This window comes from Rhineura floridana, chromosome 5 (genome assembly GCF_030035675.1).
Source record: "Rhineura floridana isolate rRhiFlo1 chromosome 5, rRhiFlo1.hap2, whole genome shotgun sequence".
NCBI classification, from domain to species: domain Eukaryota; kingdom Metazoa; phylum Chordata; class Lepidosauria; order Squamata; family Rhineuridae; genus Rhineura; species Rhineura floridana.
This window is the reverse complement of record NC_084484.1, coordinates 186,374,934-186,396,858: the sequence shown is the minus strand read 5'-3', so window position 1 is coordinate 186,396,858 and position 21,925 is coordinate 186,374,934. Positions and strand designations below refer to the sequence as shown.

Below are 21,925 nucleotides of genomic sequence, written 5' to 3'. Positions count from 1 at the left end.
ACAAGAGTGCTTTAAATGCAGATGTGGCCTAAGATTTCTTCAGTGAGGTGACAGCCCTAAGGACAATTTATAAACAAGCAAAGCAAAACTGAGAGTTTAAACTTCACAACAACCCTGGGAGTAGGCTAAGCCGGAAGAGAGCGACCTGCTCAAGGCCATTCATTGAGCTACATGGCTCAGTTGTGTTTTGAACCTTGGACAGGACTGAAGGGAGTTGGAGCCCAAAACAGTTGCAGGGGCACCAGGTTGGGAAAAGGTGCTTGAGCCCCAGCACGCGACAGGCTCAGTTATGCCATGCAGGCTTCTGCCTGTGCCCCCTTCCTCTTCCCCTGCCCGGCCTTGACCACATTGTGTCTCTTTCCTCCGAAGGCGAGTGTGTCATTGCCCTCAAATCCATGATAGGCAGCACCGCACAGCAGTTCCTCACCTACCTGTCCCACCGCGGGGAGGAGACGGGGAACATTCGTGGGTCCATGAAGGTGCGGGTCCCTGCAGAACGGATGGGGACCCGGGAGAGGCTCTACGGTAAGGAGAAATGGGCAGGGGCTGCCACCCCTGGGGGCAATTAGGGGAGGGGGAGCCCTTAGCCGTCCGTGGAGTGCCAAGCTCGGACAAGGATGGGGAACCTCCATTTTGCCGGCCTCATTTGACCTGGCTTGGGTTCCAGTTTGGCCCGTGAGGTTGTTTTCTCCAAACTGTGCCCACCCGCCCCTCACCCAACATCCCGTGTGACATCCGGTGAAGGCCAGGTGGAAATGCAGCTGCCAGTGCACAGTCAGGAGCCTTAAAGTGGCATCCCAGTGGTGCATTGGCAAGGGAGGCTTGCTCTCACCACCAATCAGCTGATTGACACTGACTTCACATTCCGCTTTCTCTGCAGGGAACTCCTTAGCCAGCCAATCCCAACAGAAAAGCAGAGCTTGAAGTAACTGCCGACCAACTGATAGGTGGTCACTTCAAGCTCTCTGCTATCTGCTGCCTTACTGAGTTTCCACCAGGGAATGCCATAACCATATGATCCTTGAAGGGGCTTGCAAAGAGCCCAGCTTGTTTCTTTGCAAGCCCTTTGCTTCTTCCAAAGAATCCTGCTTAGTGCTTTGAAGGACCAACAATCAGCTGATGGGCAGGGCTTCAACACACTGCTCAGGGCTCTGCTATCCCTGCGTGCTTCTTTGAAGTCCTGACAATTGTTGAGGATTCCAAGTGCTCCTTCACCTGGCATCGTTGAGACATCAGGTGATTGACAGGTGGGTGATCCCATCTACCTGTCAAATTTAGCCTGCAATAGGTAGGAGAAACAAGAGTCACGCCTGCCAGCCAGATCTAGCTCCCCATCCCCGAGCTAAGACATGGGTTGTGGGCGGGGCTGTTTTCTACTGTGTTAATTGTGTTTTTATGTGCTGTAACCCACCCTGGGCCTTTCTGGTGAAGGGTGTGTAAGAATGGCAGTACAGTAGGGCCCCACTCATATGGCGGGTTACGTTCCAGACCCCTGCCGAAAAGCGAAACCCGCTGAAAAGTGGGACTCCGTCAATGAAACGGTGCCCAGCACCCGAAAAACACCGTAAAAGTGGAACAAGCGCTGTATGAGTGGGGCCTTACTCTAATTGAAAGCCGCCGTATTAGCAGAATGCCGAAAAGTGGGCCGCCAAAAAGCGGGGCCCTACTGTAAATAATAACAGTGAAAAAATACAATAAATGGTTATGACGATGTTGTACAAAATTATCAATAATAATAATTAACAATAACAATGTTATCATAATCATCAGATGGGTCCCCCAGCCTCTAAAGTGCTTCAAGTGTTGTTGTGCTAGCCTCCTGTTTTTGCAAAAAATGTGGTTTTCTGCAGACAGCATTGATCTGTTGCATGGGGAGGGTCACCACAGGGCTGGAGCCAAGTGCCACTCAATGCCTGTGCGCCTTCCCTCCCTACAGAATGGATTAGCATTGACAAAGATGAGACAGGAGCCGCCAAGGGGAAACTTCCACCCACAGCAACACGGACCAACCTCGAATACACCAAGTAAGGCTCATGGAACAGGGTACTCTGAAAGAAATCTAGGATGAAGAGGCAGAATTTCCAGGGCAGGAAGGGAGGGCCTACCCGGCAGGGCTCCAACAGCAAAATCTCTCCTTTGGGGAAAAAAATCGGGAGAGAAAAAAAGCCTAAACCTCTGGCTGTGGTCTCCTTTCCTGCCCAATTTCCCTTGGGTTGAGGATGCACTGGGCCTACATTTGAAAATGGCATCAACACGTCAGGGGCTTTTAAAGGGCATTCCTACATCCAGTCGCCATTTTATGTAAACCGCTTAGAGATATTTCTTGACCAAATGATATATACAAGCCTTTTAAGTAGAGACCCTTATCCCAGTCTGCGACTGTGCTGAAATTGCTTTTTAATGTGTTTTTAAAGCTTTTTTAAAAATATGGTTTTAAAGCATTTTTTTTTAAAAATATATGTTTTTAAAGATGCTTTGTGGTAATATATTTTGAAGTCTGTTTTCATGATCTTTTAGAGTGTTTTTAGTGCTTTTGTTTGCCGTCCTGGGCTCCTGCTGGGAGGAAGGGTGGGATATAAATCTAATAAATAAATAAAAATATAACTCTTGCTAAATGAAAATAAGATAAAAATCAGTGGCAGCCAAATCACCGCAACACATAGTTAAACTCTGGAGTTTACTCCCACGAGAGGCAGTGATGTCACCTACTTGGACGGCTTTAAAAGAGGGTTAGACAAATCCATGGAGGAGGAGAAGGCTATCAATGGCTACTAGCCACGGTGGCTATGTTCTGCCTGCACCGTCACGGACATTTCATCTCTGTATGCCAGTCGCTGGGAATGACAAGTGGGGGCTGTGCTGTTGCTCTCAGGCTTCTCACAAGCATCTGGTTGGCTCCTCTGAATATTGGATGCTGAACTAGATGGGCTACTGGTCTGATCCAGCCGCCAGGCTCTTCTTAGGTTCACTCAACCTGTTGCCTGAATACTTTCTACACCCAAAGCAGCCCCTGCCTTGGGTGGCTTAATTAATTAATTAATTAATTAATTAATTAATTTATCTATGCCCCGCCTTTCGGCCAAAGGCCCTCAAGGTGCCTTACAAAAAAACCACAAATATAAAAATACAATATAAAATACATCAGTAAAACAATACAATTTACAAAAGTTAAATAACTGCTCTTAGGCTAACAGTGTAAAATGCACGACACATGAGGGAAAAGGGACAGGGAAGAACAAGGAGAAAAGGGTTAGGCAAATGCAGGGAGGCCAGCCTGGGCTGATTGCCATAACGGCTGTATGCTGCGTCTGGTGCTGCGGCGGATGTGCCTCTGTGCGCCAGTTGCTAGGAATCGCGAGCGGGGTGAGCGCTGTGGTTGTTGCGTCCTGCTTGTGGGCTTCCACTGGGGAGCCTGTTTGGCCCTTGTGGGAAACTGGCCTTTGGTCCGATCCAGCAGCCTGGCTTCTTGCATTCCTCGCTTTTCTCGGGAGCGGGGTGTGACGTCCTTCCCCGCCTGTGACCACTAGTGATGTCTTACCACTGTCAGGCCCACCTTATGATGTGCAGCCCACCTCTGGTCACCCCCAGTCAGGAACGTCAGGTTGATTTTTACCTTTCACCGCACTAGCACCTATCTCAAAAGATCCCCCTGCTAGACCACACTACCCAACATTCTGTATCCCTTATAGCCTATAGACTGTGCCTTAGTCTCTGCCAGGCTATCTTGATACCTTGTGTCTATGGGTATAGGTAATTCCCAACCCCCCCTGCAGCCTCTTGCCCCTGAAACTTACAGCCCTGGGTTTCTCTGTGGTACTGGATACAATATCTTTTCCTCCGCCGCTGCCACCATTCAAAACAATTACTGTTCAGCCTTGGTTACTCTGCTATCCCATCTGGATTGTGTATCCCAGCTGAAGAATCAGGCTTTTTGTAAACCAAGAAATATTTATTAAGCATTAGAAATAACAAGATTACTTAAGACTTTGTTGACAAGCGTATGGTTTCATATATGTTCTGAGATGTACTTTACTTCTTAATAATTGCCTCAGAACTCCTATTTCACTCTCTCAACAGCCACCTTATACTCTCCACACCAACCTCTCCAACACACCATCAACACACCAACAACACACCACCAAAACACCAACAACACACCACCCCGATTCAACTCTCGTCCTCTCATTTATACTCCCAGCCATTCAAACGCTCAGCCAATCATCCAGCATTCTATAGCCCATGTACTCCCCCTCCTCACTCACTCCACTTACCATATGTCTTATATTAAACCAGCACTTACCATATTTACATTACAATCAAGAACATCACACGGGGTAAGGAAAGATCCACCCCAGCCCCGCATGTTTTTCTGGGTCTGACCTACTCTAAAGAGTTAAGACTGCCCCTTCTCAAAGCTTTCAATCTGCTAGATCTGTTGGGCGTAAACATTCCCCCGGGGATGCACCAGCGATGGCAGCCTGTCCCGTCGGGAAGCTCTTGGACGATCTGGAGAAGCCCAGTGCCCAGACAGCCAGTCGCCCGCCCGCTCCACATCGTGGCACCTCCAAAGACGAAGCTTCACAAGGCAGGTGAGTGACCTGCACTGGACTAAGGCTAACTCCTGGCGCAGGCAGCCAGATTACTGCTGGGGACCCCTTAGCGGCCTCGTCGGCTGTGTAACAGCCTGGTTTCTTGACTCGTCTTCCGTCTTTGGTCAGTTTGGAACACATCTCCTGAATTCATTCGCCTCCCTTGCTAGGATCAGTTCACCGCTTTCCTGATCCTGACTCCCCGACATACTTGACATGCGCTTCAAACTTGTAGCCCCTGCTGTTGGAACATCCAGCTGAACGTCTCCTCTCTCGCCTCTCTGTACTTCTTGCTTCCACATAAGCTCCTCTCCTAGAAGCCACGTGGGCCACTGCGTACCTCCCCCCCACTGTTACTTAGTGCTCCAGCAGTTTAAAAAGGGGTGACTAATCCAACCAACCCCCCTCTAGGATGCATGCCTTAACGTGGTGAGGGGGCTTGAGAGTGTTGAAGAAGCTGAGAGCAATGCCGTCAGGAGTCTAGACCAAGAGGCCAGACTCCTAGCAGGGGCACCCAAGGCGGAATGGTCAAAGCTGAGACACCAGGCTAAGAGGCATCCAGACTCAGAGGAAGGAAATGGTAAACCACCTCTGAGTATCTCTTACCACGAAAACCCTATGAACAGAGTATGCAAAATGCAATGCTCTTGGAGGTCACGGATTTATAGGGTCGCCATAAGTCATGATCGACTTGAAGGCACATAACAACAACAAATCCAACCAATGGCTGATCTTCAGGACTGGCAGGGCTGTTTTATGTTACTTGCCCCGTCCCCTTTGCAGAGATGTACACAGAGAGGGCCCTCCCTGTAGGAATCTAGAGAACTTTCTTGGCCAGTTCTGAGGATGCCCTGCAGGAACTTATTTATTTATTTATTTATTGCATTTATATACTGCCCCATAGCTGAAGCTCTGTGGGCGGTTTACAGCAATTAAAATCATTAAAAACCAATTTAAACCATTAAAACCCATAAAAACAGATAAGCAGGTTAAAAACACGTTATTCAAATGCTGTTAAACTTGGGGGAGGACCGTCATAGCCCAGTGGCTGAGTGTCTGCCTTGCATGCAGTAAGACCTAGGATCAATCCACAGCGGCATCTCCAGGTAGGGTTGGGAGATAGCCCTGCCTGAAGCCCCAGAGAGGCGCTGCCAGTCAGTGTACGCAGCACTGAACTAGGTGGACCCATGGTCTGGCACGGAAGGCAGCTTCCTGTGTCCTTATGTAAACCTCCTCTGCCCAATTTATCTATGGGGCTGGCCAGGTGCTGAGAGATTTTGCAGCACCCCTTAACTGTTTGGCTAAGCCACTCACCTCCAGTCAGTCAGTCAATATCTCCTCTCTCCCCTCATCCCCCTTGTTAATATCAACAGGGATTTTCCCCTTTGGAAAAAAAAAAGCAGGAAAGATTAGAACATGCCATGAGAATTTCTTTCTTACTTCTTTTGCATGGTAAATAGGAACAAATGGATAGACAGATTTATCTTTTGCAAGAAAAGTAGGGTGGTAAAATTGGTATTCAGGAGATGAATTTGCAGTGGGTTATTTTGCCCCAGGCATCCAGCAGATGACTGCAGGGGCTGCCTGCACGTTCTCTGGCTCTCTGGCAATGTTGGTGGGGCAGGGGAACGTTAGATACTTCCGTTGGAAGGGGAGTGCAGAAGCGAGGAGGGCTGAGTTTCAAAACAAGCTGTCTGGGATGGGCCTGTCCGTGGATGTTCACGCAGAGTTCCCAAATGGCTTAGCTGTTCTCATCTCTGTCCCACTCAGGTCTAAGCAAGATGTGAGCCTGGATCCCGATGGGCCCCCCCTGAAGAACAGCTTCAATAACCCAGCCTACTATGTGCTGGAGGGCGTCCCACACCAGATGCTGGCAACGGAGCTGCCCCCGGTGACTGTGGCCAAGCCCCCAGCCCCCAGGAACAAAGTCCAGATTACGGTGCCTATCCAGCCGGAGCATCGGCGCCCACAGCAGCCCCCCTCCCGGGCTGAGGAGAGCTCCGAGGAAGAGGAGCCGGGGGTTCTCAACCTGCCTCCCCCAGACTTCCCCCCACCCCCCTTGCCCAAGTCGGTGGAGTTCGAGGCAGCCGGAGACTCCTTCTACACGTCTGTGGCTGCCCGGGGGGAAGAGCATGGGGCTAGCAAGCCCCGGGCGACGGTGGCCTTCAGCGAGCCCCTGGAGGCCAAACCCCCAAAGCTGCACCCCAGGCCGGCCCCATCTCTGGGGCCAGGGTTCCTGATGGAGCCCCCCAGCGCCCCGCAGGGTTCTGGGGGCCTCCTGGACGATCGCTCGTGCTCCGTCCTTCAGATGGCCAAGACCCTCAGCGAGGTGGACTATCCCAGTGGCAACGGCGGTGGAGGGGCTGGGCTGGGGAGAGAGCAGCTGGGCCGCCCCCCGGCACATCCCCTGACCAAAGTGAGGCTGGACCTTCCCCACCATCGGTGCCTGCACCCAGACTACAGCCGCCCCATTGCCTTCCCGCCCCGCTCCATCCGTGAGAGCATTGAAGAAGACCTGGCAGAGGAGGTATGTATGCATGCATGTATTTTATTTTATTTTATTTACATCCCACCCTTCCTCCCAGCAGGAGCCCAGGGCGGCAAACAAAAGCAGTAAAAACACTTTAAAACATCATAAAAACAGACCTTAAAATACATTAAAACAAAACAACTTTAAAAACATACTTTAAAAAAGCTTTAAAAACATCTTAAATAAAAAGGGTTAAAAAAAGATATTGTTTAGAAAAAAACGGTTTTTAAAAAAACATATTAAAAGCAATTCCAACACAGACGCAGACTAGGATAGGTCTTAACTTAAAAGGCTTGTTGAAAGAGGAAAGTCTTCAATAGGAGGTATGCGATGGGGGGCTAAGCCTTGGGGGCAGGACGTGCCTCCCCCATCTGCCAAATGGAGGCTGTGTTGGGCCATTGGAGAAGCAGCCCCCACCCCTCAGAATGACTTGCAATGGAGTGAGGGTTGCTGGGGAAAACAGGATGGGGAGAGGGAACATCTGTGGGCCTTCAGCTCTAGTTGGACTCTCAAGTGCCATCAGCACCAGCGACCAGCATGGCTAGTGGTCAGGGATGATGAGAGCTGCAGTCCTGCGCTCTCTGGAGAGTCCCCATTGCAGTACTGCTTTTCAGCCATCCCAGACCCTACCATCAGCAAGGGAGGCCTTGGGGGGAGGGTCACCCTGGGGGCTGCCTGACTGGTGTTGACCTGTGACAGGGCCTTTCAGTGGTAGCTCCCTGGGGAGTTGTCTGTCTCCCTCATGGTTGGCTTCCAGGAGCGATTTGAAAACACCCCTGTTCACCCAGGCATTTGATGGCTGAAAGCGACTGTCGGCACCCCTGAGATATTGTTTTTAAAGAATTGTTTTGTTACTGATGTCTTTGCTGCCCTTGGCTCCTCCAGGAGGAAAGATGGGATATAAATTCAATAAATGAATAAAGGAATGCAGATTAATTTGTAGTTCACAAGGATAATATTTTATCTGTTTTAAATTTCTACTCAGCGTTTCCCCAAAGCAGCACTTGGCAGCTGAAAAGCCCTGTGCGGTTCCTCTTGCCCTTCCCAGGTTGTAATCATACGGTAGCATCCTAAGACCTTCCAGGTTTGGAGGCAATATGAATATCAGACCCAAAGGGACAATAACAGGAGAGGGCATGTCCTGCTTGTGGACTTCCCGTTGGGGCATCTGGCTGACCACTGTGGGAAACAGGATCCCTGACTGGCTGGACCTTTGGTCCAATCCAGCAGCCAGGCTGTTGCCATGTTCCCTCTAGAAACGGAGATACTGTGGGCGAGTGCCTAGTTAGTTACTGCTTTCCTTTCTCCTGACTGCATCAGGACAGCTGGATATATCGGGGTCTGGCTTTGCTTCCAGTAGCTAACTCTGCTACTCTGGCTTTGTCAGACAACAGGAGGGTTTCAAACTAGAGAGCAACCACCAAGGAAGCCTCTGTGCATGACCTGACTGCTTGCACTTGGTAGTCAGGGGAAGGGGCTCCATTTTCACCACAATTGCTTTGCTTTGCCACTCACCCAGTGCGCTCTTCACCGATCCTTCAGTCTGGATGGGCCGCAAAGTGATCCAACAGCCACTCTTGGGAGAGTTGCGTGAATTTCCTGGATCGTTCCAGCGTCTATAGTTTTTGCTGTGGCTCGTCTCAGTCCTTCTGCCTGTTGTCCCTCCTCAGACCCTGGGCCAGGATGGACGCAGCAGCTCCAGGCAGAGCGAGTCCAGTGTGGGGGAGTGGCTGAGAGCTATTGGCATGGAGAGATATGAGGAGGGGCTGATCCACAATGGCTGGGATGACCTGGAGTTCCTCAGGTGAGCCACCCGTGTGCCTTCTTGCATGGGCCAGCCTCCATGGCCAGCGTAGAGATCAAAAGGGATCTATGTTAGAGGGGAGGAAACAGCAGCTTGGAAAGCTCCTTGGACGTTCAGACTAAAGGCCGGAGCGGATTCAACTGCCCCACTGACATGGAGCTGCCAGTGGCCACTGCTTACTGCCATTAAACAGGGGTGGGGGGAACTTCCATGACTTTTCCAGGCGCCGCTGGACTGCAGCTCCCATCCTCCCTGACTATTGGCCATGCTGGGGCTGCTGGGAGTTGGAGCTCAGCAATGTCTGGAGAGCCACAGGTCCACCATCCATGGTTGTAGGGCAAAAGAGTGCAAGAAGGTTTCAGGCTAAGTGGAGGGTCTGGGGAGGCCTTAGATGAAGAAGCAGAGAACGAGGGAAGATGTAAACAGAGATGCCGCGTATTGTTTGGTTAGGAGCAGAGAGGGAGGGACCTTTGGAAACAAGGACTGGAAGCTCTATTCAGCACTGGTTGGGCCTCATCTTGAGTACTGCGTCCAGTTCTGATCTCCGCACTTCAAGAAGGATGCAGACAAACAGACCTCCTATCTGTTAGAGCCATGCGACAATGGAGCCAATGACCTAGAGAGGTAGTGGGCTCTCCGACACTGGAGGCCTTCAAGAGGCAGCTGGACAGCCATCTGTCGGGAATGCTTTGATTTGGATTCCTGCATTGCACAGGGGGTTGGACTTGATGGCCTTATAGGCCCCTTCCAACTCTACTATTCTATGATAAGCTTGAAGTTGAAGTGGAATGTTCATGTGTGGGAATCATTGCAGTGACTTCAAAAGAGGAGTGATCCAGTTATGGGGGAAAGAGGCGAGGTAAGCAGTTTCAGCCCCTCACCCCAGCTGCTGTGGGCCATTCCTCTGGCCACCAGGGGGCACTCACCTCCCACTGCACACAGCACTCCTTCAGCACAGGTGGGCCAGAGGGATTTCCTCTGTCTACAGATGGAGCTGCCTGCCACAGAGTCAGGCCATTGATCCATATAACTTCGTGGTGTCTTCTGCACCGGCAGGCAGAGGTTCTCCTGGGGTTTAGATGGAGAGTCTCTTTCCCAGGGATTGAACCTGGGGCCTTACGTGCGCAGCAGACCGTGTGCTCTGCCACACAACTACTGCAGCTACGTGGCACAAAACGGTCTTCCCGCACCAGGACATTTTTTCATGAGCAATACGACTTCCTCTAGGTGACGCACAACATTTGTGGCAGAGGAGTGCGGCCCCCAGGCCAAAGGTGGTCAGATGAGCAGCAGAGGTGGAAGAGTCTCTGCGGGGAGCGGGGGGCGGGATGAGCCGCCATTGCACTTGTGAACGCTCTACCATGCTCACTGACAAGTTGTGAGATCCCAAGCTGGCCACCTCTTGGCTCACCCAGCGTTCCCCGGGAAGTGAGACGAGAGAAGTTGGGCACTGGGGCTTTGCAAGGTGGATGATGGAGGGTCAGGGTGCTGGATGAGGAGCTCTGGATGAGGAGCAAGAGAGGTGGGGTGTTTTCTGCAGAGCTCGTTCTCATTCTAAAATTTAAGCCACCCACTTGCTTAATGGTGCTTCTTTTTGTGATTCCAAGAACTGGGGATTGCAGTCTTACAAATATTATATAAAACAATGCGTGAATGGTACATTTGCTGCTAGCACATTTGTAGTCTGGACTCTGCACATGCTCAGAGGTACCTTCGGAAGTATTTCACTTTTGTAATGGCTCTAACATAATACTAAAACAGATTCTGGAGAAAAAAGCAGAAGAAAAAGTCTCTATATAAGTTAGGCTGCTAAACCCTATGAAATACTTTTGTTTTACAAATTTGTTTTATCTTCAAAAGGGGTTGATTGCATTATTGTTCTTGTTATGTTACACAAATGCAATAAAACCTATATACAGATACTGGTGTTAAAAGTGCTGGATGGAAAGCATTCTGTCTTTACAAATGACACAAGGATCCAGCCACCCCTTTGGGGCAGAGACCTTGGCCTAGTGCTTCACTCAAAATAACTGCCATGGCGACTACCAGGCTTGGTTGGGCATCCTCTGAAAGCTGTGGGGTGAGAATAAGGAGCCCCTTTGAGCCTGAACCAGGGAAATCTCTGACTTATTCTGGGATGAGAGACGGGTGGGTGGAATTGGGGGCGGGGGGGCTCAGTTGATGGGCCCAACCTTCCAATATAATCTCCTTTTCTGCTCCTTTCAGTGACATCACTGAGGAGGACTTGGAGGAGGCTGGCGTGATGGACCCCAACCACAAGCGCCTTGTCCTGGAGAACCTGAGGCTCCGGAAGTAGCGGAGCCTCCATGTGGCCCCCCAGGATGTGCCCCCTTCCTTGTGACTTCAAATCCCTCACCCACCACCACCCAGCTGCTGCCCCACGTGGGTGACTGTTGCGGAGTGCCAAGGAGCAGGTCTCTCCCTGGAGGGGAGCAGGACGATGCCACGCAGGCATCACCAAGATGGCGCCAAGCCTTGGAGGCGAGAGCCGACGGTGAGATGGCAGAAGACGCCGTGGCGTGGATGCTCCCATGGCCCTTTTTGCTCCTGCAGAAACAGGGACCCGACCAGCTGGGAGCTGAGGAGTGAACACAAGTGGTCCAGAGTCAGGCTGCTCCCGGGTGGTCCAGGCTGAGCATTTCAGAATAGCAACTTCAAACACCCCCTCCTCTCTCTCTTCCTCCCCCTCCCCAATTCCACCCGCCCAGGCTGCTGGTTAAGTTATTCTTATTTATTTACAACAAAAGAAGGATCCCTCGATTCTTTCTTTCTTCCTTTTCCTTTCAGAGAGCGACGCTTTTCCTCTCCTGCCCTCAGTGCCTTTGGGCCAAGTCTGGTCTGTTGGGTTAGGAGCTCCTGAAATGAGCACAGCCCCTCTGCCCATGCTGAAGACATCTGTGAGGCAGGCGAAAGGGAGGGGAGAGCACCACGCCTGCAAGCGGTGTTGCACGCTGCCGGTGGATCTCGGCCCGTGTTTGACTGCTTCACGAGCTGGGTCTGTGGAGTTTCATTGGGACTCTGGGCAGCCATTCTGGAGACCCTTGGGAGCCCTGAGGCAGTTCCAGACACAGTTTGCAAAGGGCCGGATTTAGGCCGAGTCAGTAGAGACCTCCCCTTGGTCTGGAAGCCCTCTGGGGACATTTGGAATTATTTTGCTGTTCCAAGATAGGTCAGGAGGCATTCCAGCATGCCAGTTTGCTTCCTAGAGAGGAAAGGTGGGAGTTTAATCTCTGCAGTGCTCAGGGTGCATGTTCCCACTGAAAGGCCTTTTCTTTCTGGGACCAGCCTGCAAGGAAAGGGCCCCCCTGCCACCGCCGCCACTGCCCTCATTCCTCTGAAGCACTCCTTGCTCCTTAGGAGCTACTATGCAGCCTCCAGGGCCATCAGGCAGCCAACACTCATGTGCCTCTTGCTTCTTAAACATTCAGCCTTAATCACAACCCCACCTCCATCTCCTCACCCCAATACCCAAACAAACCCCATGGATGACAATCTCCAGGCTAATCTCAGGCTAACCTGCATGTGTTAACAAGGCCACAAAAAGCCTACAAGGCAAATCCTGCTGGAATGCTTTGCAAAAATGCAAAGGGATCCGTTCATTTCAAACACAAGGGCAGGTAATCAACCAGCCCCGTCTATCCAATCCTGCGTGGATATCCCAGAGCAGCCGGTCGCATGGGCCGTCCAGTGGGGAACGAGGGAGGTGGCTGCAAGAAGGAGCCCAGGCAGAGGCGAAATTGCATACCCTTGCTGCCAAAGTGAGAGGCAGGGCCTCTGTGCAGTCGTGTGGGAGCAGTCGGTATGGGGAGTAGTGGCACCCCACTTCTCCCCTGGCGCTCAGTTTGCCTGTGTCTCGATCAGGTAACGAGAGAAGAGTTTTTGTCCATGTTTGATGCTGGAGTCTCCCTGAGTCGTTCCCTGCCTTCACGGGGTCCTTCCTTTGCAGGACTTGAAGACATACATGAGGTGGGGGGGGGGGTCATGGTGTTCTTACTTCTCTTCCCCAGAGAGCCACCTGGGCCCACATCTTGTGCCAGAGCAAGCTCTTCCAAGGGATTTGTCTTGTTTTGCTTGCTGTTCCTTGACTTGGTGAAGGTGGCTGACATGATACCTTCCTCCTGTGTGGATGGAAACCAAGGTGCCTCTGCAGGGAGAGCATTAATAAGATCCAGGGCAGGGACCTGGGTCATGACATTAGAGGAGACGCACGGAGTCAAGACACGGATCTGAGCTCCGGCCTCGGTTTTACTTTCCTTTTGCCTTTGGGAAGTGGCTCTAAAGCCCCAGTGCCTTACTTTATAATATGTGGGTTGGGATTGGGGGGGCAGCTCTCCTACCTGCAGGAGGCTTCTAGGAAATGTGCCGTCTTTGCTAGAGTCCCCCTTGGACCGTTTTGCACATCAGCAAGGAGCAACTCTCTGTAACTGAAATGAAGGATTTCTCCTCTGCCTCTCTTTTTTGTGCGTGTTCCTCCTGCAAAATTTGCCATGGGGGGGGGGGAGGAGCAGCTGCCGTATCCCTCCCCTGACCCATCTCTCTTCAGTGATTATCCTTAGCGTTTGGTGTGAGTTTTAACCCTACTAAATTTTACTGTTTTATTTTATATGTATGTTTTTTGTTTTTTTAATGTTTAATTTAATTGTTGTTTGAAACTCCTTGTATATGCTTAACATTTCATGGCCTGAAGCAGGAATCGCAATGGTTTGTCCCTGCCCCCCGCCCACCCAAAATGTCCATATTTCATGACCTTTCCTGACTACCATCTACATCTCGATGCAATAAAAGGGCTTGTTTGCGTAAAAGAGCGTCTCTTGCTTTTTTAATGGCCCTGCTCTCGTTTTTATTTATTTTTTTCTGGCGTTTAGATCCTTCCTTTTTTCCGTCATGGAACCCAAGGCGTGGCTAGCACCCCTGTGACTCCCAGGCCTTCTCCCATCCTGGCACTGACCAGACCTGCACCTGCTGGGCTTCAGCTGAGGGGGTCTCTTCCTGTGACTCCAGGCTCCGGGGGTGGGGAACCTTTTTCAGCTCCTGCAGGACAACTTTGACAGCTGCTGGGACAACCCACCTGTCAGTCACATGATGGCATTATGATGTCACATGATGGACAGGTGGCTTGTCCCACCCACCTGTCAAAATTCCTCCTGCAGGGATTTGGGCTGGTTGCCCTGCCATTGGCAACTGCTGCACGAGAGGCGGCGCCAGTCCTAAGGCTTCTTTATCTCCTCCCTGTCAGCAGAAGGAGAACTCCTGGTTGTGCACATCAGCTCTGCCACAGAGAAGTCCTCTTTTTCTGATGCCTGCAAAAAAATGGGGGGAGGCTTGCTTGCTTCAGCTGCATGTCCCTGTTCCGTGCTGGGAATTGTGTCTGGATGTGCCTTCAACTGTGTAACAAGAAGCTGACCCTTATGGGCTACCTTAAGCTGTGGACATGCTAACAGATACCTTTGCACTTTTACAATTTTATGCACACCATTTAATCCACATTTGGGTCAACTTGCTCTGAGAACAGGTGGCTTGGTGTTGCCAAGGGCCAAACTGACTGGGCGATGTCTTCCTTGGGCAGCCTGCAGCCTGCAATGCGCTTTGAAGCCTGCTCAGGGCTGCTCTCCAGGCTGTGTGAATCAATGAGCACTTTCCATCTCGCTCTACATTCCCCCATTTCCTTCTCAAGGACTTTGAAGGGGGCCACTTGAGAGTTCTTCAATAAATTAAGTTTATTTAGATTAGCATATTTTGCAAATGAGTTCAATAAATTACAGAACAGTTTTTTAAAAAACAAAAAAACACAAGCAAAACGGAACTGAAGAAGCATCACACAGTGTCCAAAGAGGTGACTCGGGTGACTATGAAGTTCCTCCTTAATGGAGAAGGAGATGCCCATTGTTTTTATAGGATGATGCAGTCTTGGCCCAGAATGCACCTTCCCTCAAGTGATCAGGTGTTGTCGTTCAATGGCAGATGCATTGAGCTGCCAATATTTTCATATATTATCATGGTCCGCTACCAAGCTGAATCCACTTGTCCCCCCCCCATTTGTTTTGAACTGCATAGACCTCTCCCCAAGATCCAAGTGATCACTGCAAGCATAACCTTCTCTTTATCTTTCCATTGGGAAGTTTGGAACATCGTTTTCACGGCTCGGGGAGCACTTAATCCCATAATTTCCTGCTAGTGACAACTGGTGGCTCCATGCCAGTGGGGCAGTGGAATCCACTCTTGGTTTTACCCCGAACTTTCAAGGATTAGTTTGGTGGATTGCCCCACCGGTGTGGAGGCACCAGCTGCCATTCCACTGTTTCCTAGCCAAGTGCCACCAGGGTGGCTCTGTCTCTCCAGATATTGATGGGCTGTATCTCCCATCATCCCTGGCTATTGGCCATGCTGGTTTGGGATGATGGGAATCACAGTCCAAAACATCTGGAGGGCACCCTCTTCTAACCACCCAGAAAACCAAATAGTTGTCAGTACAGTTGGAATTTGGAACCTCACCCTAGGGAAACTAAGGGACAGGATCCCTAGCGGTTTGAGGAAAGGGTGGAGCCTAGACAATGGAGTGAGAAATGGGCACCTAAAGGAAGGGTAGGAAGAGGCTTGAGGGAAGGGAACCGACAAGGAGCCCCGAGGCTGTATCAGGCCCAAAGGGGCCCATCTAGTCCAGTATTCTGTTCTCACAGTGCCCAACCAGATGCCCATTATGCAAAGCCTGCAAACAGGACCTGAGGGCAACTGATTCTGAGCAGTTGGCATTCAGTGGCATAACTCAACCATGGAGGGGGAGCGGAGCCATTGTGGCTAATAGCCATTGATTGCCTTACTCTCCCCCATGAATATGTCTCGCCCCCTTTGAAAGCCATCACATTTGTTTGGCTGCCCCCACATCTTGGGGAAGCAAATGCCATGGTTTGCTTCAGGCGAGGCAGGGGACTGAAGCATGGGGCTAATTAGTGAGAGGGGCTCAAAAGAAAAGCCAGCCCCTCTTAACATCCAGAAAGGAGGCAAGGTATTGGGGAGGGGGAGGGCTAGAGCGGGTGGTTGGGGCAGGATGTGGTGGAAGCAGACTGCAGGGAATGGAGGTAGGTGGATTGGGGAGATCTGGGGCTGATGGGCAGGGTGGCCACGACGACGTGGGGCTGTGCCTCTGTCCAAGGGGCAGGGCAACAGAAGGGGGCAGACAGGATGCCATGGGGTTGCGAGGGCAAAAGCCCAGACCCTCTTGGGGTGGGGGAGTTGTTAGCTGTGACTACGTGAACAGCACCTTGACAGGGCAACCTTAAAGGAGGAGGGTGCAAAAGCTGCTGAAATGTCTTGCACCCCTTGTCATCCAACTCTGCTGTCCTGCTCAGTGCATGTAACAGAAGGACAGGTTGGTGGCAAGACGTCAGACCCCCAAACGAGGAACAGGACAAAGCGCTCTAAAGCGGAAATTCCTTGCAAGGGACAGGTTGGGGTGAAATAAAACTACTCCCCCCTCCCAAAAAACCCCTCTCTCTCTCACTGTGGGATACAGCCTGAAATTTCTGGGAACAAGTTAAAGGTAACCATTTCATGGAAATACTTTTTCTCACAATGAATGCTAGTATTGTTTTCCCTCCAGTGTGGCTACAGACAGGAAACCCTTGTTTGTGTATAGGATGGCACAACGGTCCAGCCCTGCTGGACTTCAGCAAGATTTGAAATGCTGCCTTTCCTCCTTGCTGAACCATTGCAGCATTTTGGGCACAATCCATGGGAAAGGTCTCCTGCACAAGGCCCACTGAAACTCATGGGAGTTGTGCAAGCACATTGCTGCGTTCTTGGCACAGCACCTTGTCTTTGCATATAGGGGTTTATGCAGGAGAATCCCTGTCGCTTGTGCCATCTGTTGGCTAGCATAGCGGCCCTAGATCCTACTCCTTTTCATCTTTCACAGCAGATCACAGAGTTGGCCCACTTGCAGCTGTAAGAGCTATTGAGCCTGCAAGCGTGGAAATCCCTAAACCAGGCCTGAGGAACCCACTGGTGGCTGGTGGCTCTACGCCAGTAGGGCAATGGAATCCACTCCAGTTTTTAGTCCAAACTTTCAAGGAGCCGCCCAAGTTCAGACTGAAGCGTGGAGCAGATTCCACTGCCCCACTGACGTGGCACCACCAGCCACTATTGGAGGAACCTACAGCCCTCCAGTTATGGTTGGACAAACTCCCCAACATTTGGGGCCATCGCCATGGTGGCTGATGGCAACTGGAGTAAAACAATATCTGAAGAGTCACAGGTTCCCTGGCCCTGCCCTCAAGGTAGAACAGTCCTGACAGAGCTTTCCTGATAATATTGCCTTTGACATTATTTTGCTCCAAAACCCAGCGGGTTTTGCCCTGCTCCAAGGCAGTGTTGCTGTGCTCACTGGACAATCTCCACTTCAGAGCTCCTGGGGCAGCTGGCTGGCAACCGCTGGACCAGCATGCTCTTACGAGGAGGCAGAAGATGCAACTCAGCTTCAGAGGGACGAGTCCCCTACGGCCCCACAAGTCATGCCACTGCTGAGCCACAAGCTCATTCACTCCATACATTTATTCCACTGTTATTCCACTTTAATCAGCCATGGCTTTCCCCCAAAGAATCCTGGGAAAAGTAGTTTATGAAGAGTGCTGAGAGTTGTTGAGAGACCCCCTATGCCCCTCAGAGCTCTCTGGGACTTGACAGTTAAACCATTTGGGAAATTGTAGGAGAACAGGGGTCTCCTAACAACCAGGGCTGTGGAGTCGGTATGCCAAACCTTCGACTCCGCCTCCAACTCCTCTATTTTTCTACTGTCTGAAACTGACTCAGACTCAGACTCCTTCATAAATGGCAAATGTATATTAACTAGTAATAACAAATTTACTGTAGTAAAATGGTAGCACAAGGCATTTCATCACCACCACGTGAATCATCAGGCTAGATTGACAGAACATAAAATATATTTATTTGATTAAAATTTCTGAACAAGAAAACTTTCTTAAATTCCGATGAAAGTTTTTATTTTGAAGCCGGAGTCAAAGTCGGTACATTCCTACCAACTCCACCCAAAACTGCTTCCGACTCTGACTCCACAACTCCACAGCCCTGCTAACAACTCTCTGCACGCTTCACAAATTACAGTCCCCAGGATTCTTTGGGGACAGCCATAACTGATTAAAGTGGAATAATACTGGAATAAATGTATGCTGTGAATGTTGGACCAGTTGGCTCAGAAGCAATAGTGAATCCCAGGAGGGAATTGCAGGCACAAAGGCTCGTATTCAAAATCTGAGGAATGCTCTTGCGAGCTGGAGATTCAAAGGTGAGCAAACTGCTGTTATGATGGAAGTCAGAAATCTGGCGGTCAAAATGGAGGGCTGTGTTGCTGGATGGGGCAGGCCTTTTCTGCCCTCTTCAGCCCCCCCGCCCATGTAGGCATCCCTCAGGACCACTGGCAGGATGGGGCAGCTTTCCATTTGAAAAGCCCAGAGCTTGTCAGAAGAGTCCAGAGTACATTCCACAGTCTTTGCCAACCTGGTGCTGCCTCTAGGTATTTTGGACTACAGTTCCCATCAGCCCCTGCCAGTGTGGTCATAGCAGGCTGAGGCTGATGGGAGTTGTAATCCAAAACACCTGGAGGGGGTCACCAGTTGGAGGAGACTGATGTAAGGCAACTTCATCTGAGTGTTTATTGACATGCTTGCAGCCCTTTACAATTGGGGTGGGGGGGGTGAGAGATACCCCAAACCAGCACTGGGTGATATCTGCCACTCCTTAGTCCCCACCACCTGACTTCGTTCTTCAGCGGGAAATGGGCTAGGCTGGGAGCCGCTTGCAGACTAGTCAGTTTGGCCAATCCAGCAATGTGTGATGGTCCGGGAAGCAGGTGCCATTAGACGACAGTCACTTGCATTGGATCCCGGCCAGGGTACCAGTAGTGTTCAGCTTCCTTCGATGCTCTTTGAAAAGGGTCCTCTACGCCCAGCCAGAGATTGCATTCCAGACGTCAAGGGAATTCACACTCGGGTGGACAAGTCTCAACATCGAAAGCAATCATGTTGTGAATGAGAGGCTATGTATGTCGGTGGGTGTCTCTGCAAATACTAGAGGTACAGTCTTATCTACATAGTCTGTGGAATGCACTTTTTGTGGGTGGATGCCCCCTTTACCAACATGCAGAGCTTGGCGTTTCATGGTCTGCGCTGGGCAAGGTCTGTTTTCTCATGGGGACCTCATTGGATCCTTCTGGCTAAAGCCAGGTAGAGCGTTAGGTCCAGATGTTCCTGGCAAAGCAATTTCTGTAAGCGCTGGCTGGCTCTCTCTGCCTATGCCACGCTGCCCGTGGGTCACATGTTTTGAAGCTCCACAGCGAGACTCCAGCTTAAAAGGCTCTTCCTCAGGAACTGATGATGAGTCACAAAGTCTCACCACTGGCAAGCAAGCGAAGGCAGTGGCATCATGAAGGGTTACACAGGCCCAAAAGAGGCTTTTACCATTTTGCCCAACAGCATCAGGTCTGCCCCCACTTGCAACAGGAAACCAGCACAAGGCAGGGTGCATTTGGCTACAAAGCAGATACAGCCAGCCTGCAACCTTGGTTTGGTGGGTATCTCTGAAGCTTCGTCTCTCTCTCTCACCTACTCAGTCAAACAGTGGTTTCTTGTTCCAGGGGCAGCAGGTTGGGGGGTGACAGATGATTTGCAAAAATGGCCTCCCATCTGGGAGAACGGTTGGGCCTGAAAGGCACCAAGGGATGTTAAAAAAAAAAATCCCCCAAATGGCACTCATCTCCAACTTCCTGCAAACCCAGCTGTGTGTCTGTGAATCAAAAGGAAGCAACGAAGTCTCAGAGGGAGGGGGGAAAAAGACACTTGGAAGTTACAGAATGAAAGGAAGAGTCTCCTCCAGTCTGGGCTGGGGGGAGGTCCCATGTGTCTCACATCCCCCACGTACATCCATCCATTCTACTCAGTCTCTCGCCTCCGATCCAAAATTCCTGATGAGTTCCTGAAAAGCCAGCAGAGTTTGCCCCCCCCCCCCGTCACCTGCCTCTTAGCTGATCCCTTCTGAAAACACACCCCCCGGGCATTTTAAGTGTAGCTGCTGACCTGCACAGATCGCTGGAGCCTCTGTGGAATGTCAAGGGAGGCAGAAGGGTCTCTCCATGGCTTTACAGGCCTTTGGGGGTCATTTCTGCATTTTCCTTCCTTTGCTCACAGATGGCAATTTGGCCAAGCTAGCTCTTTTGCTGAAATGGCACCCTTAAACACTGACTGGGGAAAGCCAGATGCTGTTGGACTTAAGGAAAGGGGCTGTAGCTCAGTGGTGGGACATTTGCTTTGTGTGCAGAAGGCCCCAAGGTCAGTCACAGGCATCTCCAGTTAAATCTCGGAAAAACCAGTGCCTGAGACCTTGGAAAGCCACTGCCAGTCAGAGTAGACAATACCAAGCTACAAGGACCCAACGGCCTGACTCAATGTAAGGCAGCTTCCCATATTTCTAAACTCCCAACTCCCATCATCCCTAACCATTGGCTACACTGGCTGGGGCTGGTGAGAGCTGGAGTCCAACAGCGTCTAGAAGGCACCAGGCTTGCCCCCCATCCCTAGAGTGTGACCATTCATGAAAGCTTGGCCATTCAGTCTTTTCTTCTCATCCAGTAGCCAACAGGTCACCATGGGGGTCAATGTTGTTTCCTGACTCACAGTCATGTCAGGAAAAACAAATCTAACTCTCTTGAGGAAGAAGTCCCTCCCACAGAACGCGGCTAAGGCTGTTGACCAGTTAGGGGGACTCTGGTGGCCCTGCAGAGGTTTGTTGGACTCCATGAGCCCCAGCCAGCCTTGGCCTGGAATAATGGGACCCTCTGAAGGCAGTGGAGACTGGTGGCTCTGATGTCAGCGGGGCAGCGAGTCTGCTCTGGGTTTTAGGCGAGGTGCTGAAACCTACGTCCAAAGTAGGTTCCGTGTCTGCCGGCTGGAGGGACGCAGGTGTTCCCAGCACCTGATGTAGACCTTGGCAGAGACCAGGAACAATGCAAGTTGGCGATGCGAGTTGGCAAGAGGCATAATTTACTACGTGAAGGGAGAGACTGAACACTCAGGAGGATGCAGGCCAGTACTCTTAGACACAGTCAGTTGCCCGAATACCATGACACACGTTGAGGAGGCAATGGCTGTTCTTCCAGTAAGACTGGGCTGTGGCTTCAGCAGGGCCAGTGAGCCGTCCAAAGGCCCAGCCCCCCGCAAGATGAAAACTAGTAGCTACGGAAGGGGGGGAGCTATTCTGTGGGACACCCCATGGAGCCGGTTAGAACAGGTTTGCCTTGAGGGGGTTCGGCTTCCTGTGGAAGGAGGAAAGGACCCCAGAGAAGGGTCCTGGCATGGCTTCAGCCGGCTGCCAGGCCTTCAGGAGGTCGGCGGTGTTGGTGGCTCCATTGCTGGTAGTCACCCCAGCCCACAGCGGTCCCTTGAGGGCCTGGGCAGCATGACTAGGTCCCATGCCTTGCTGCCCCAAGCCAGGACTTGGGCTCAAGCTGCCGCCAGGACTGTTCAGGTTGCCGGTCGTGGGCAGAGAGGCCGTGCTGTCTGGGGTCGGGCTGCAGTTGGACTCCTTGGACTCGTCGTCTTCCGAAGAGGAGCGGGGGTCTGGCTTCTTGCTGGCCGAGGAGCCGCCGTTGGCGCCAGCCTGGCCCTTGGCATTGGCTGCCCTCTCCTGCTTACGGAACTTAGCACGGCGGTTCTGGAACCAAACCTGTGTTGGAGGAGAGGAGAGGAAGGGGAAGATTAAAAATAAGCAGGCAGTACCTCTGTCCAGGCGTGTAGTCGTCCAGGATCTCAGGGGGTCTTAGACCCCTTATTTTTTGGGGGGAGAGCAGGGTCCCAGCAGGGTCCCTGTGTCTCCAGCATCCTATAAGCCAATAAGCATGAAACTGAGAAGTGTCTTCTAACATGCTTCCTTGCCCTTTCCTGCTGATTGGAGCAAATCAGAGTGAAAAGAGGTAAG

At 51.3% G+C, this 21,925-nt stretch overlaps 2 protein-coding genes across 3 annotated transcripts in view; one reads left to right on the top strand and one right to left on the bottom strand.

Annotated features, from left to right (window-relative positions):
- The window catches only part of INPPL1 (inositol polyphosphate phosphatase like 1), a 105,845-nt gene extending 91,878 nt beyond the window's left edge, over positions 1-13,967 (top strand). Inside the window, exons 23-28 of one of the 2 annotated variants that reach the window (XM_061629165.1) lie at positions 370-525; positions 1,937-2,024; positions 4,431-4,589; positions 6,360-7,116; positions 8,790-8,923; positions 11,150-13,967. In XM_061629165.1, the coding sequence (XP_061485149.1) occupies positions 370-525; positions 1,937-2,024; positions 4,431-4,589; positions 6,360-7,116; positions 8,790-8,923; positions 11,150-11,240 (1,385 nt within the window). In that variant the 3' untranslated portion in view covers positions 11,241-13,967. The remainder of the gene's footprint in view (positions 1-369; positions 526-1,936; positions 2,025-4,430; positions 4,590-6,359; positions 7,117-8,789; positions 8,924-11,149) is intronic. The other variant, XM_061629164.1, reaches the window with a different exon arrangement.
- A 7,262-nt stretch (positions 13,968-21,229) lies between these two features.
- Positions 21,230-21,925, bottom strand: part of PHOX2A (paired like homeobox 2A) — a 10,909-nt gene continuing 10,213 nt past the window's right edge. Inside the window, exon 3 of the mRNA XM_061629655.1 lies at positions 21,230-21,673. Coding sequence (XP_061485639.1) covers positions 21,230-21,673 — 444 coding nt within the window. The remainder of the gene's footprint in view (positions 21,674-21,925) is intronic.